The sequence below is a fragment of the Brachyistius frenatus genome, unplaced genomic scaffold (genome assembly GCF_029030835.1).
Source record: "Brachyistius frenatus isolate BFR_SWC_R1_liver_20210118 unplaced genomic scaffold, ASM2903083v1 Contig_35, whole genome shotgun sequence".
In the NCBI taxonomy this organism is placed as follows: Eukaryota; Metazoa; Chordata; class Actinopteri; family Embiotocidae; genus Brachyistius; species Brachyistius frenatus.
This window is the reverse complement of record NW_027210634.1, coordinates 2420440-2436759: the sequence shown is the minus strand read 5'-3', so window position 1 is coordinate 2436759 and position 16320 is coordinate 2420440. Positions and strand designations below refer to the sequence as shown.

Genomic DNA, 16320 nt, shown 5'->3' with positions numbered 1-16320 from the left:
GCATGCTACAGAACAGCTGATCGATCCCGTTGTTCCTTCCAGGTTGGACTACTGAAACTCCTGGTAACTCTTTAAAAACCCTGCAGCTGATCCAAAATGCCGCAAAGAATACTGACTAGGTTTACCGAGAGATCAGGTTCCACCTGTTCCATCGACTTCCGGTAAAATCAAGAATGTAATTAGGTTAGGTAGTTACTTTATTAATCCCCGAGGGGACATTTTTTCGCTACAGCAGCATACAGGAAGCAATAGATAATAATAGAATAATAGAAAGCAATAAAATAGCAGTAAAAAATATAAAATGCACAGTATATACAGTATAGTATATATCTATATATATTATATACAAACAACCAAGAACACAGACAACAGTGTTATTGTTGTGTGATGGATTTTGCCAATTTAAAATTGTGTGTAATGTGGCTTGTTGTGAGTTAAACCTGGGTTAGTTCAAGCCCGGCTTTACTCTCTTATCTGGATTTCTTAATTCTTTTGTGACACGGGACCGAGGATCACCCGCGTTTTGTACTCCGTGTAACGTGACACCCGAGTTCACCTACTCTTCCTGGCGTAGGACCGAGCAGCCAATCACAGCGGAGAACAGCGGGTCTCCGTGGTAACGGTGGATCGTTGTGGGGAGGGGCAGCCTCGCGGAGAAACATCGGTGTGAAGATTTAGGTGGTTAACGTCAGTTTTTGATCGACGCACGGTGAGTTTATCTGCCCGGTTCTCCGTCCTGTCGGGCTTTACTGTGGGACACAACCAAGCAGAGATTGTTGTCGTTTTGTGTATGTTTGTTTGTGTTTGTTTTGTGTATCTTTGCAGTCATTTTATTGTCTCCGCGGGGCCTCCTGACTCCCTCGTCAAGTCCTTTCTCTAAACACGATTGGTCTGTTTTGCCGTCAGTGATGGCGGGGACGTCGAGACACGACCGAGAGATGGCGATGAATGCGAAGCGTCAGCTCTCCGGGTGTTCGGATCCGGTGGAGAGACTCCGGCTGCAGTGTCTGACCCGAGGCTCGTCTGGGATCAAAGGTCTGGGCAGGTAAGCTCCGCCCACATCACGCACCTGTTCACGCATTTACTTCCTTGTTCTTCGTTTCACCCAACCATGAAGACGGTCAGTGTCCTGCTGGTGTTTCCGTTCTGCTCCAAGTACTTCAGAGTACTTTAATATCAGAGTATTTTTGTTTCATGATGTCTCTGTATCTTCATGTCTTCTCATTGCTCCTCTGGTGGTTTAGCTCGCTGATGTTCAGTTTCTGAGCGTCCTGTAATACTCATGTCCCAACAGTACTTCACATGTCGTCGCAGTACTTTAAAACGTCGTCGCAGTACTTCACATGTTGTCGCAGTACTTTAAAACATCGTCGCAGTACTTCACGTCATCGTAGTACTTTAAAACGTTGTCGCAGTACTTCACATGTCGTCGCAGTACTTTAAAATGTCGTCGCAGTACTTCACATGTCGTCGCAGTACTTTAAAATGTCGTCGCAGTACTTCACATGTCATCGCAGTACTTTAAAACGTCGTCGCAGTACTTCATGTCGTCGCAGTACTTTAAAACGTCGTCGCAGTACTTTACACGTCCTCGCAGTGCTTCACATGTCGTCACAGTACTTTAAAACATTGTCGCAGTACTTCACATGTCGTCGCAGTACTTTAAAACGTCGTCGCAGTACTTTAAAACGTCGTCGCAGTACTTCACGTCGTCGGAGTACTTTAACACGTCGTCGCAGCACTTTAAAACGTTGTCACAGTACTTCACATGTCTTCGCAGTACTTTAAAACGTCGTCGCAGTACTTCACATGTCGTCGCAGTACTTTACACGTCCTCGCAGTACTTCTCACATCCGCACTGTACTTTACTACTTTACTGCACTACTTTATGTTAAAAGGCGACTTCACGGATTTTCAGCAGGTTTTCTGTCACTATATTAAAAAGAAAAAGAAAAAGTACATCCTGACTCTTCCTGTTTGATAGAATCTTCAAAATAATGGATGATAACAACAACCGCTCGCTGGACTTCAAGGAGTTTCTGAAGGGGTTAAACGACTATGGGCTCATGGTGGAGAAAGACGAGGCCACGGCTCTGTTCCAGCACTTCGACCGGGACAGGAACGGGACCATCGACTTTGACGAGTTCCTCATTACTCTGAGGGTAAACACGGACAGCCTGTAAAAATGGCCGACATGACAGCTCCAAATATACTCCCAGGTTACAGTGCAGGTCATTAGTGCTGCCCCCTGGTGGCTACCTCCAGTACAGGTCATTATCTCTGCCCCCTGGTAGCTGCCATTAGCCCCGCTGTTCCTTAAATGAACGGTCCGATTGATCTTCGTCTGTTTTGAAAAGTCTGAATGTTCTGCAGCAAAGTTCACTTTAGGTTCTGAAGCTAACGCCATTAACAGGCTAACGCTAATGTCACAGCTAACAAGCTCAGAGCTCAAGCAGCCTGTGGGGACGGTAGCTGATGTTTAGCTCGCTGGCTCGACAGCTAACAGTTACGAATCGTGTTAATCTGTAAGATGGTCAGCGTACAGTGAGCGTCCACGACAGTCCAACGCAGTCAAGGTGGCAGCTGGGCTACGTGAAGTTCAAGGGGTGTGGCCTCTTCTGTGGGCGGGGACAGTAAGCCAAGATGCCGGTCACTACGGCACACTCTCCGCTTGAAACGGCGTCACCAGAACAAGATGGCAGGAACATATCCGACAGGCCTTCAGTTTGTTTGGCGGGAGGAAGTGTAGACATGTCGGCCAGCTTCGTTTCCGGTGCGTGGGGTGAACGCTGCTTCCTGTGCAGGTGAGGACTCCTTCATGCTTTTCACTTCACCTTCTGTCAACTGCAGCCGCCGATGTCCAAGGCCCGGAAGGAGGTGGTCATGGAGGCTTTTCGGAAGCTGGACAAAACGGGAGATGGCGTCATCACCGTCGAAGACCTGCGGGGCGTTTACAACGCCAAATACCACCCCAAGTATCAGAACGGGGAGTGGACTGAGGACCAGGTGTTCAGGAAGTTCCTGGACAGCTTCGACTCTCCGTACGACAAAGATGGAAAGGTTAGTGTTGTAGACTCGGCGTGACCCCGCCAGGTTTGTCGGGGTGGAAATGTTTCTGCAGGTCGGTCGGTCCGATCGGTTCCACCGGCACAGACCCGTTGTGGACCGTCCGTCGGAGGAACTGATGTGGCTGTGTGTTCCTCTCTGAAGGTGACGCAGGAAGAGTTTCTGAATTATTATGCCGGCGTCAGCGCCTCCATCGATACCGACGTCTACTTTATTGTGATGATGAGAAACGGCTGGAAACTGTGACTTAGCATCGCTCCGGGTAAACAAGTTCTCGGTTCGGTGGTGGGAGGAGGGGCGGTGAAGGTTTCTGTCTCGTGGTGTTTTGTTAGAGAAGTGTGTGAGGGCTCCTGCTCGGTATCATGTGTGGTTTGTGTCATATACAGACAACCACACAGGATACAGCGCTCGATACGGGGGTGTTGATATTTCTGAGCCCGAGCTCCACATTTCTGTCTGATTTCTCTTCCTTCTGCGACTCCACACGTCGATTCAGATCCACCAATCGTGAACACACAGCACTCACCGTTTCCTGTTAAAGGGACATGAATGTTTCCTCTGACTGACCCGAGTCCTTCGTCACACTTTTCTTTATTCCACGAAGACGAAGAGGAGAATCGAAATTTTAAAACTATTGTAACTGCTTTGGTCATGAAAGAGTCCACGCTTCGTCCTGATGTCCATATTCAAGTTTGCTGAGATAACATTGAACACCGTGAAAACTAGGAAATAAATAAGAGCATCGTTAAGCACAAAGGCTCAAACCACATAGAAACAAACACAATTTCCTGTTAATCAAAGTATAACAGCACTTAACAAGGTAACTTCATCAATTATTACCGTGTTAGTCTGGTAGACCAGCAGTAGAATATCAGACGGGATCATAAAAGTCTCCTGTTTTGCCCGCCGTCTTGCATTTTTCTGGCGCCTTATAGAAAACTGCCGGGTCATATTGTTACGTGAATTATAAACAACTTTTTACAACTTCCTGAATATATAACAAGTTGACTTAGCTACCCCGAAATGACACCAGGCAAAATGTATTTTAACCACATCAAAGAGGAAAAATACTCGACAACACAAAATAAAAGCGATGAAACTCAAAACTTCCGGTGTTGTCATAGCAACGCGTACACGCCGGTCTACGCAGGGTCAGCTACAAATATCAAAACCTGAAAGGTCGAACTCTCGCGTGTGTCGTGCTGAATAATGAATCGTGTAGTACGGTTTAGTTCATATCATCATTTATTGTTCAGACTGTGGTCACACATTGACAGACATGTCATCAAGAGTGATATTACACACTTAACAGAGGCTCTTAACATAATGCGGCTAACATTAACTAGCATCAGCACTGATATTAGAGCATACTGGTGAAGCAGCAGCGTGATGTTACAGTGACGTTTTCTGACACATTCTGATGTGTAAATGTATTATTTAAAATGTAAATATTTAATTTAAATAAATGTAAATGCGTAAATAGATTCCTGCTGTATCTTCTGTTCAAACAGGAAGCCAGAAGGTTACAGAGGTTACAAAATAAAAGAAGGTTAAAGTTCCTTTTAGACTGAAAAACCCAAAGTCTTGCGTTTGCATCAACAGGGGGCGCTAACTCTCTTGTTTCTGTCCACTACTTCTGTTTCCTGTCTCCTCCTCTCTTAAGCGCAGTGATTGAACCTACCGTCTTTCTGCTCCTCAGGTGACCAAAGAGGAGATTTTGAACTACTACAGTGGAGTCAGCGCCTCCATCGACAGCGACGTCTACTTTATTCTGATGATGAGAAACGCTTGGAAGCTCTGAGAGGAGGGTTCCTCTGAGGGCCGTCGTGCATTGTTCTACATTCACATAAATGGACATCACTTTAACTGATTATTGTTATGCTTGACGCCGATCAGATGTGTAGCTGTTTGATCCGATAGGAGTCTTCCGCTGTCGCGTGATGAAGGTGGACACGGGGAAACGTAACCTTCATCATTTGTTGTAAATTGATGACGCATCATGATGACATAACAAAAAATAAAAAAAAGTGGGTCTGACATCATGTCTGAGCGATGCCATCGAATGGAGTGTGTGTGGTGCGGTCAGCGCCGCTGACTCTGGAGGGAAATGTGACGCTCAGGTTTGTTAGTTCTGAGAATAAAGTGTATCCTTTGATGTGGGGAAACATGACGTTGCGTCTCAACGCTTCAGAAAAGCAGCATTGTGTTTGACGTGTCCTTGACTACTGTCCAAACACAAACAAATAGCCGAGACCGGTCGTGACGCCAACACAATTGACAACTGCCTGACAAGACTGCTCGTCATGATCAGACGTGTGGCGGAAACTACGGCTTTACTTACGACTCACCCGCAGGAGAACGCGGCAGCAGCAGCGTGGCTTTAGAGCAGCTTCAGAGGAGCTCACTGCTGTTTGTATACGTTTAAGTTCACTGAAAAACTCCCTAAAGTTCCAAAACAGACGGTGACAAATAAAACAAATTCAAATGTTCCCACTGTGGCTGCGCTGAAAAGCAGCTGAACCTACACCTTAATCATTATTTAGAGAATACAAAGTGGAACCAGGAGGGCAGTAGGTGGTTGGTGTGGTCCTTTTGGAGGTCCTTCGAGGTCTTGGCAGGTTTCTTTTAGGTGGTTTTAGTGGCGACTGAAGAAGTTGTAGAGGTTCTTTTGATGGTTCCTGTGCTCATCGAACAGTTGCTAGGGATCCATAAGGTCTTTCTTGTGGTTCTTTAGGGTGGTTCTAGTCAGTTAGGCAATTGGAAGGGTAATTTATGTGGTTTCATTGCTGAATTAGGAGGTTCTGGGGATCTTTTATGTGGTTCTAGTGGGCAGGTAGGGTTGTTTAGGAATCTCCTTGACATGGTTCTATCATCAATTAAGAGTTCAATCAGTTCTCGTAATCATTTGGGGGATTCTAGTGGCTACATAGGAGGTTCTAGGGCTGTTCTATGTAGTTCTAGTTGTCAGGCAACAGATTCTAGGGATTCTTGAGGTGGTTCTAGTGGACCTGAAGTGGTCTCGTCAGTCAGTTGGCTAAAGGGATTATTGAAGTGGTTTTTTTGCAGTCCTTTGGGTGCTTCTAGTGATTCTTTGGGTGATACTACTACTTTTTTTTTTTTTTTTTTTACCTGGTTTTACTGGTCCTTTTGATGGTTCTATTTGTCAATTATGGAGTTCTAGGAATTTCTCGTGCTTCTTGTGGTCACTGAGGACATTATAGAAATCCTTTAAGGTGGTTCCAGTGGTGAGTTCGAAGGTTCGAGGAAACATCTCTCCAAGGTTCCACAGACTTAATCTATGTCTTTGTCTGTCGGTTTGTGGTGGAATCACACCTTACTGCCACACTTTGTACCGAGATATTTCATTTGTCATTCATCTGTAAACTCCCCAGATGGACCGTCACACTCAGCTTTAACCAACAGGATGTCTGTAAGCTCGAGTTCTCTGAAAACATTCAAGAATCCTGTCATTTGTAGGAAATGACTGCACGAGGAGGTATGTCAGTATACAATGTATGAAAACACACTTCACTTATTAATTTAGCAACACAAGCAATATAATATAGTCTGCAGCTCCGCGAAAGATCTTTAAAGAGAACCTAAAAAATTTCAAACGTTAGTATACAATATACATCTTCTGACTTCTTAAACATGAATGGAAGTGACTAAAGCTCCCTTCAACTCTGCCTGAAGATATTAAAGTGGTACCGGTCCTAAACTATGAAATCCATTTTGACAAAAAGTAACATTCAATTCCAGGTGATGGTACAAACCGGGAGAGTGGAACTCATCGTCGATATCGAAGTGTGGCACTTAGGGACGTTTTGATAGCAGTTCGGTCCCCAACCTGACGGAGGACAGTTCAGTTATGGAGCACAGCGCACCGGACAAGTTAAATCGATGACCCGGTGGTGGCGCTGGCGGAAATGTGAGAGAATCACAGAAGTGACCAGTCCAGTGGTTGGTGGATATGAGGCGGTCGACACATGCTCGTCCAGGTCTCACATTTACCTCAGAGGTTGGAGGCGCAGCTGTCGACCCTCCTGAAGGGTAACTCCCATCCGGCCGTCTCCAGATCACCTTCACCTACTTGATCTGGTAGAAGCTGGACATGGTGACGTAGGCCTCCTCCTGCTGACTCCCTCCAAACACCTCCACCTCCATTCCTTCGGCGCACCGTTCGGGTGTGTGAGGTCTCTCCTCCAGCGGCGGGACGTGGACAGGGGACGGGCTGGTGCTCGGGAGGCTGTCCTCCCCATCAGAGGAGCTCAGCAGGGTGGAGAGCTCCAGCTCCTCCGTGGTAGCGCTGGTGGTGCTCCTGCAGTCGGAGCTCTGGGTGGAGCCGGGGTCAATCCACGGACGACCGTCAGTAGCATCGGTTGAAGGCTCCTCGCTGGTTGTTTTCTCCAGCGGGTCGACTCTGAGAGCACTGAACACCTCCGGCTTCAGGTTCAACAGGAGACCCTAAGAAACCAGAGACCAGACACACATGGCGTCATCATCACCGAGCGGCCAATCAACCTCTGCATGTTAACTCGTCCTTCCAAACTTGATTATACTTGATTATACGTTTTCTCTGTGGGAGGAGTTTGTTGGTCTGAAACTGTTCGCAGATAAAAAAACACTCACTTTATTCGGCCTGCAGATGTGCACCAGCGTCTGTTTGGGATGCGGGATGCTCGGCCACATATAGCTGAATATTCTGTGACTAAAGAAGAAGAACTGATGAATGAAACTGATTTGAATTCATGGCTTTTCATGACAGACAGCAAAGATGTCGTACTTGTTTTTCCAGAAGACGACCACACTGGAGGCCAACGCCACCACCGAGACGAAACATACGATCAGTATAAAGGCCTTGCCGTCCCCCGTCTGGGCTTGGACCCCTGAGGACAGGAAGAAGTTCAGTCGGCAGGGTTCAGGTTCTGACTGCAGGGTTCAGGTTCAGGACTGGATCCTGGTTCTTACCGGCTGGAGTGCAGAAGCTGTAGGTTTCGCTCCACTCGCTCCAGGTACCCGGCAGGAACGTCAGCGGGATCGCTCGCACTTTGACTCGATACTCTGTGTTTTTGTGGAGGTGCTTCAGGTCCACCGGCAGGAAGTCCTTCGCCGAGAGGTTTTCAATCTGGGGTCAGAGAAAAGAAACTTCAGTCCTCATTTACAGAAACATCATCAAACATCAAAACGACCGATGACTGAAGATTAGCAGTAAAAACACTCGCTGGACGAGCAACGTTAAGGCTTCCAAAAATCCCATAATGCAACACTCTGGAGGAGTCAGAAACAATACCTTACATGAAACAGGAAACTGGTCTCACCTTTTCAAATCCCGGGCTGCTCCCTGTGACGAAGATGTGCAGCTGGAACATCTGGTTTTCTACTTTCAGGAAGTCGTTTTGGTACGGAGTCTGAATCTGGATCACGGCTTGCTGCGACTGCTGGTCGAAGGTGACGTTCTTCACCTTAGGACTCCTGGGTTTCACTGCAGCGACAGGACAAACAGCCAGAGGGCGGTAATGAGAGCAGCACTCGGCAGGAAGTTCATCTCGGTTGGTCTCAAACAGCAGACTCAAAAACCAATTGGTTTGTGAATGGCCTTCATTCACAGCATTTTGTTTTTTGTGTCGCCAGAAGTGACCATGTTTGGATGAGCTGCGGAGGAGCCAGGACACTATTCCCCGCCCACTTATACCAAAAACCTGACTGCACCTCAGGCCTCAGTCAAAGAGCCCCACCCCCAAACATAGTTGTGTTTGAGTGCTAATATCTAATCAATGCTGGAATTATTTTTCAGAAAGACCACTAAAACACTGATCAGAAGGAGGAAATTTAGCAAATGACACCATAATGACTCATGGAAAACTTTTACTGACTTTGTATTTTAGTAGAGTTGATGCTCTTTGAATGGGAGTGTATTGGAGCCAGAGTTTATTTGGAGCCCCAGTGGCCCTCAGTGGTATTACATTTTGTATTTCAGGAGAGAACTTGATCCGAAGCTGTATGTTTACTGTGTATATTGGGTAAATATGAGTCAAGAGAACGGTTACCTATTTTACTCAGGTCGATTGCTGTTGAAATGTCACCCCCTCTCTTCAGGTGGACGGTCAGATTCAGATCCATCAGAGGCATCAGGTGTTCGGAGCTCACCGTGGCCCCGGAGACCTGCAAACACTTCGTCTTCGCCAAGCTCTCCCATTGGGTGTAACTGAACACAACAACAGGTTTCTGTCAGGACCAGAGAGTCCCCCAAGAGTCTCCCAAGGACCCAGGAGTCCTCCAAGAATCCAGGAGTCCCCCGAGGACCCCTGAGTCCCCCGAGGACCCCTGAGTACCCTGAGGAGCCCTGAGTCCTCTACTCCAGAGAGTCCTTTGAGTTGCGGCCGGGTACTACGTGGTATTTAAAATGTTTACCACAGGCTCATGCCTTCGATGCCGTCTTCGTCGTCCTCCTCATCGTCGTCCTGGTCAGGGCCTCGGGCTGCAAGCAACTCGCAGGTCAGGCTGCATCTCTCGGTGGTGATGTCGGAGGTGCAGCTGATTCTGGACTCTGACAGGAAACAGGAAGTTGAACACCTCGTCAAAGAACAGACCACGACAGAGAACGTAAACATCAGTGTGAAGCTGCGTCCTCCTGTGTCCATGACAACAAAACAGATACCGGGGTGCATTGGTGCTCTTTTAATCAATGAGTGATGCTCCTATCCCAAACCTGGACCACCTGTTGTTATTGTTATTTAATTTCTGACGGATCAAATGAACACATGAATCAGTTTGTCAAGAAGCTCACAGAAAACTTGATCTACAGGTAAAACACACCCGCAGTTACCATGACGACTGCACGCTCTCTTAAACCTGGGGGATAGTATGGGAGATAAAACTACACATTTTAGAGAGGCCTTTTATTTTGACAGTCCTGCAGTTTAATCTGAAGTGTGGAGGATTATCTTTGTAATTTGTAAATCTGTAACTCCATCTGATGTTTATAACACAGCTGTGAGCAGATGAAGAGTTCATTGATGAGTTTGTGAATAAACACTTCTCTCTGCTGACTATAAACTACACAGTGAAACATGCAACACAGTGGCAGACATGTCCCAACTTTTTTGAAACACATTGCTGCCATCAAATTCAAAATTTACATATATCTTTCAAAAAACAATAATATGTCTCAGTTTCAACTTTTGATGTGTTGTTTTTGGACTGTTTTCAATTAAATATGAGTTTACATGAAATACAAATGATCCCATTCTCTTTTTATTTACATTTCACACAGCTTCACAGCTTTTTTTTTTTTTTTTGAAAAAGGGTTTAAGCAAGTTCAGGGTCTCTTCTGGTGTTCTGATCCAGATCACACATGCAGGACCTGATTGGTTCAGAGCTGAGGGGGCGGAGCGAAGCACTTCCCGTCAGCCTGTGTACATTATTTTCTTTCTCTTTTTTATGATTTAATTTATATTTTATGATTTGTTTATGATGGCCATCCCATCTTGAAAATAAAACAAAATCGTCACAACGGTAGATCTTTATTTCTTGCTGCCATCCACTTGCTGCATGTGACGCGAAACACATTGAAGGCCGCTGATTGGTCACTGCGGAATCAACATTTCTGGCGCTGAATTGTGATGTCGTCGATGTTTTTAATTTCGGCTAGTTTTATCTCACATGTTAGCAAGCAACCTAGAAAGGAGCAAACCTAAAACAATTGAACAGTTAAAGCAGGCTTTAAAAAAAAAAAAAAAAAAAAGAAGAAGAAGAAGAAGAAGAAGGAAGAAACCGTGAAGCTTCAGCCGGGTGCAGCGCGAGCTTCACGTCCGTGATCCACCTCTTCGCTCCAGGAGGAATCTGCGACACGCGGCAGCCTTTATCGACGGTATGCGGCAGTTTAGCCTCTAAGGATGATATTGGTGCCACAAATGAACTTCAACTCGGTAGGTCATTTTATTTTCTCAGCGGGTTTTTGATCGCTTATTTTTTATTTTTTTTTGCAGCTCGTTTCGGTCTTGCTGTTGCGTATGTTTGTCGCTATCTTTATGCTTTACTGTTTTATTTTTATTTATTTTTTTATGATGCGGCTGCTAAACGAGAGCTGTTTTCTTCTCGTAGTTTCTTGCACGTTTCTCTGGGATGTTGATATGGTGACTTTTACAGTTTATTTACCTGGCCGTCGTTGCCTTTCAGAAAACCAAGCGGCAAGTAGAAGTGACGTCAGCGTCGGTTTCTGAACGATGAAGCGTCCAGTTCGTGCCCTCTTGCTAGTATTTTTTTAATTTGCATTTTTTTTTTTTTTTAGATGCTTGATTGAAACTCTACAAACATATAAGTACAAGAACAGCGAATATAACGGAACGTAAGAAGAACAATGCATTGTAACGCTAGGGGGCGCCAGCTTGCTGGTATGGTAGTGACCATATTTGGGAGAAATGGGGACGTGATCCGCCCACCCATAGCCATAACCTCACTGCACCACCAATCTGTCAATCAAACAGATTTTATATTTAAATGATGGGATTATTTTCAGATGGACGGCCAGAACACTAATTTGGAAGAGTGAATTTGGCGAGTGACATACAGGATACTTGTGGAAATTTTTTCTTGACTAAACATTTTATGAGAAGTTGAATAGAGGTCGATGGAAACCAGTGCTTTTTGAAGCCGACCTTGAGCAGCACTTGGTGCACTTCTACCTGGTGTTTTTTTTTTGAGACGGAAACTACGTCTACTTATACAAACAGTCTATGCTGGGTATCTACAGACAGTGAAGGTAGCCTACGTGCAGGCGGTTCTTGTACGTACTATGAAATATAATCCTGGTGATGCCACTGGAGAGAAGTGAGTCAGACTGATCTGATTCTGAGAAGACTTGATTATAAAACACATCTGTTTCTGCACATGATGAAGATAATGGCAAAGAGGAGGCTGTTTTCCTGTGAGTCCACTGAGACGATGAGTTTCTGGGAGGTTTTAAAGGATCAGATGCTCCCCTGTCTGACGTTTTAACTGTTTCAGCTTTTTATGGAGCTCTTGCTTGCGTTACCTCTGACCCACCGTGACCTCTGACCCAGCCCCTCCCCCATCCCCACCCCCACCCCCAAGACCCCAAACTTCATCTTCACTTTTCGACACTGACCTGTTTCAGTTGAACATGTGAAGCACTCTGTCAAAGGCAGAATATATAAGAGCAGACTGTTCACCGTTAACCGCATGCTACAGACAGTTTAAATGATCGTCTCACCTACGTCCCCGTCTCTGCCCCCGTCCCCGTGTCCGCTCTGAGCCTCGGCTGCAGCCTGCAGCAGCAGCAGGAGCGCAGGGATCCTCCAGACCAACAGCATCTCCTGCAGACACAAACTCACCTTCATCAGCAGCTCGCAGCTTTTTCTTCTCTGCAGGCTGAGAGGAAGAGGGCGGAGCCTGACTGCAGAGGAAGGGGGTGGTGGGGTGTTGGGTTAGACGAGGTCTGACAGGATGTTTTGTAAATCAGAAACATCTGTAATGAGAACACGGTGGATCAGGGACTGTACAGAGAACATGTTCTTACAGGTGGTTAAACAAACTGATTCTAATGACTTCTATTTCATTTTTACTCGAACAAACTTTCACGGTGAACAACAGCAATTTAAAACGGTGAATACAGTGAAGACAGTGAGGATAGTGAAGTGCCTTGGCAGCTGGTGGTGACCAAACACGGAGCTAAAATGGGGAACATGGACTCACATCCATCAGCTGTACTCAAATAAAACAATATGTCACTCTGCACCAGCTCGATGTGGAAATAAAACAGCTACTTGTACAGCCGACAGAGAGCCTCATGGGTAATATGCTGTTCACACTCACCGACGAATTAAAACAACGACATAAGCATAATCCCAGGAAGTCCTCGGTGAGCAACACAGACTGAAACGAAGAGATTGGCTGACTGCGGCCTCTCTATAAACCTGGGGTGACTGGTAGAATCACTACCGAGTCCAGAGGCTCCAGTGAAAGAACTTTTATTCAACTTAGTTGGTCATACTGAACGGAGGGGGTTTACTCGCATTCGTGTGTTAGTGTGTAGGTGTGTGTTTTCTGAAACAGAAGAAGAACACACAACGTGAGAATAATGTAACTTAATAAAGAATAATTTAATGGTAACGCGACGTCACGTGGCATAACTAACACAAAGTGCCGACATGAATTCAAGAAACAAAAACACAGCCAGGATACTTGAAACAGTGAGACTGAGGAACACGTATCATACATCCGTGATTAACTGAACAAGATCACAACGGAGCGCTGGAGAAAGCACGCAGTGTGTTAATAAGCAGAATGGATGGATGCTTACATTGCGCGAGCATTCGGCGTTACAGGCTACAACAAACAACATGATTAAGGACTAATACCGTAAGAGTGACTGTAACGTTGTATCTGCAGTCGTGTTACTTCACCTCGGGCGTATTGTGACAGAGGAGAGCTGCCCTGCACAGGTATGCAGGCTCGCACAGGTATACAGGCTCACACCTGTGCGATGGAACGTACCACTCCGAGCGGGTGTGGCGGAATAGTCCAAGTGAGCCTGGCCTTTTCAACACGGACGGAGGAAGAACCACGTCAGCAAGATGGCAATTAGAGCCCAGTGGTCGAACTGCGTCATTACAATGTCCATATTCAGAGAGTGTGTCCCGCAAAGTTGCTTTTGTCTCCTCCTACTGCCACTAAGAGTAATGACACAAACAGCCGGCTGTAAAACTGCGGATGAACTGGAAAGATGGAAAAATAAAATAAAATGGTCAATAATCTGATCAATCTCATGTCCTCCCTGTTTCTGGGAGGGAGATGACGTCAGAGCAGCGTCTTCCTCAGTCAAACAAGCAATGAAGTTGTGACAGGAACAACAAGCCACTTCCTGTCAGCTTCGACTGATCTGGTTCTTTTCAAACGAGGCCGCCGACTTCAACACTGTGTTTACCGCGAGTGTGTTTTAAAAAAAAATTTGGATGCTTAATTTATGAAGAACCCATCAGGTTTCTCTTCACAGGGGATTTTAGTGTGTCGGAAGCCAAAGCGGCAGCAGCAGCATGTTCACCTCACTTTGATTCTCAGTTACACCATATGTTCCATTTTGGGAAGCAGGGAATTCTGGGAATACACAGCTGCAATACACCTGCTGCCTCCACCTGTTGTCTGTCGAGTGGACGGTGTGAAAACTGTCTATCTAGCGTGTTCAACGGCAGGCAGAGTGGATGTATATTTACTTGACGTCTTTGGGTCATTCATAAACTAATTGAATTCTTTTGGCTTTCTAATAGTTCGGTTTTATACCGCTATTTTTTTAATTTTTTTTTTACGGTAAAGTCCATGGCGAGTGTCACTTGTACGATTTAATTACTGCCATGTGGTAACCGGATGACTTGGCGCGTTTCAAGGAAACTGCAACAAAAGATAAAAATGAGCTTGAGCTATGGAAACTGTTGCGATCTCGCCAGCTATCTTCGGTGAAGCCTGTGATTTTAGTTTAGGCCCGCGTCGTTTTCTGGGTTCTGCAGACATGTCTTCTGTTGTCGTTTTCTGGGTTCTGCAGACACGTCTTCTGTTGTCGTTTTCTGGGTTCTGCAGACACGTCTTCTGTTGTTGTTTTCTGGGTTCTGCAGACTTGTCTTCTGTTGTCGTTTTCTGAGTTCTGCAGACTTGTCTTCCCCGGCTGTTTTATGCGAGTGTGGCGAGGCGGGTGGAGATGGAGCCTGGTGGGTACCAGGCTGAGGGGTTGGTGGGCGTCGAGCTCTCGATTGTGGGCGGCGGCGGCTGTGGTTAACGTTGTGTTCTCAGCGTTTCTCAGGGAACAAGTGGAAATTTTTTTTTTATGGAAGGCAGGAGACGCCGTGTTTCGCTCGTAGTGTGGCGGGAGATGCTGAGTAAGAGGCCGTCCTCAGTCCTCCGTCCTCGTCATTAATTAAAGGTCCTCTGTGAGACGCCGCAAAGAGTTAAAAATCCTGAATGAGTCTTCCGACGGCTCTCTGCCGTCTCTGCTGCAGCAGCTCGTCTCCGCCTCCACCCTAACCACACGCCTGAGGTTTTTTTTTTTTTTTTTTTTTTTTTATCTCCGCTCAGCATCAAAACATCTTCAGCTGTGGTTTCTGTTCGCTTGCCTGCTTCTCAGGCTCTGATGGGAATCTTGACGAGGCACCTGTATAGGCTGTGTCTGTGATCCTGGCGGTTCAGGAGCCCGGCAGCTGAGAGACGGGGGCCATCGCAGGGGGCCTTGACCGTCAGTTACATGTATACAACACGTTCTTGACTGAACAAACACGTCTGACCTCAGAGGATGTGTGTCTGTCGTCGGCCGCTCTGTACGAAGCCAGGTGGATCTGACTCGATCTGATTGGAAAGCCGACGATACGTCGCCTCGACCACCGATAGCCTTAACCACCAATAGCCTTAACCACCGGTAGCCTTAACCACCAATAGCCTTAACCACAGGCCTGTCAATCAAACAGACACGTCCGCTCCAAAAAACACAGCTTTTTGAGGCCGAACATTGATTTAATGACGTGATTGTTAACAAACACCGAAATAATTTGTGGAAAAATTTATAGATTTTATGAGAGAAGTTTAATGGGAGTCTATGGAGGCTTTTTGGAGCCAACCGTTAGTGGCCCTCGGTGGTATCGCAGCTTAAGGCACTTCTGCATCGGCCGGATTTTTTCCGACACGGGAGCGACGTCCACTTTTATTTACAGTCTGTGGATGGAGGTCATTCTCGGTGAAGCTGCGTTTCAAAACAGTAGAGTAATAAAAAAACATAAAACCTGGTGGAGTCGGGCGGCGGCGGACCTGCAGCGTGCTGCAGTGTTGCACACTCTGCAAACAGAGGTTAGAGTGAGACATGCTGAGACACGACTCGTCACCACATCCTCTTGCTCAGTGTCTTTATCCTTTAAAAACAACTCTTCTCCAACCAGAACATGACAATTGAAGCCGCTGCTCCTTCAGTCGAGGTGTTTCAGCATCTGATCAGGATCCTCCTGGACGACCGTCCATCTGAGGTTTTCTGGACACGTCCAGCTGGTAGGAAACCCCGGGGGGTAGTCCCAGAAGACACTAGGTCCGGGAACGCCCCGGGATTCTCCCAGAGGACCTACCACCGAGACCCGACCATCAGATCAGAGGCAGAGGATGGATGGCTGGATGATGGATATATGATGGATGGATGGGCCACAGAAAATCTCATATTTATTAAGTATTGGTACAAATGGAGCCAACTATCTGAACCAATTCTCT

General features: G+C 46.3%; 2 protein-coding genes across 3 annotated transcripts; one reads left to right on the top strand and one right to left on the bottom strand.

The window, feature by feature from the left end:
- The first annotated feature begins 607 nt into the window (after positions 1–607).
- capslb (calcyphosine-like b) lies at positions 608–6306 on the top strand. Its single transcript, XM_069700930.1, has 5 exons — positions 608–709; positions 907–1045; positions 1985–2162; positions 2851–3060; positions 4766–6306. The coding sequence occupies exons 2-5, from the start codon at positions 909–911 to the stop codon at positions 4865–4867; spliced, it is 627 nt and encodes a 208-aa protein (XP_069557031.1). The 5' UTR covers positions 608–709; positions 907–908; the 3' UTR covers positions 4868–6306.
- A 136-nt stretch (positions 6307–6442) lies between these two features.
- Positions 6443–13491, bottom strand: il7r (interleukin 7 receptor). 2 transcript variants are annotated; one of them, XM_069700929.1, is made up of 9 exons: positions 13446–13491; positions 12299–12401; positions 9478–9613; positions 9114–9271; positions 8385–8548; positions 8035–8191; positions 7850–7952; positions 7696–7774; positions 6443–7530 (listed from the first exon to the last, which is right to left on the bottom strand). In XM_069700929.1, the coding sequence occupies exons 2-9, from the start codon at positions 12396–12398 to the stop codon at positions 7153–7155; spliced, it is 1275 nt and encodes a 424-aa protein (XP_069557030.1). In that variant the 5' UTR covers positions 12399–12401; positions 13446–13491; the 3' UTR covers positions 6443–7152. The 2 variants fall into 2 exon arrangements, with proteins under 2 accessions (XP_069557030.1, XP_069557029.1); XM_069700928.1 differs by having other exon boundaries at positions 12299–12481; positions 13446–13475.
- Positions 13492–16320: the final 2829 nt, after the last annotated feature.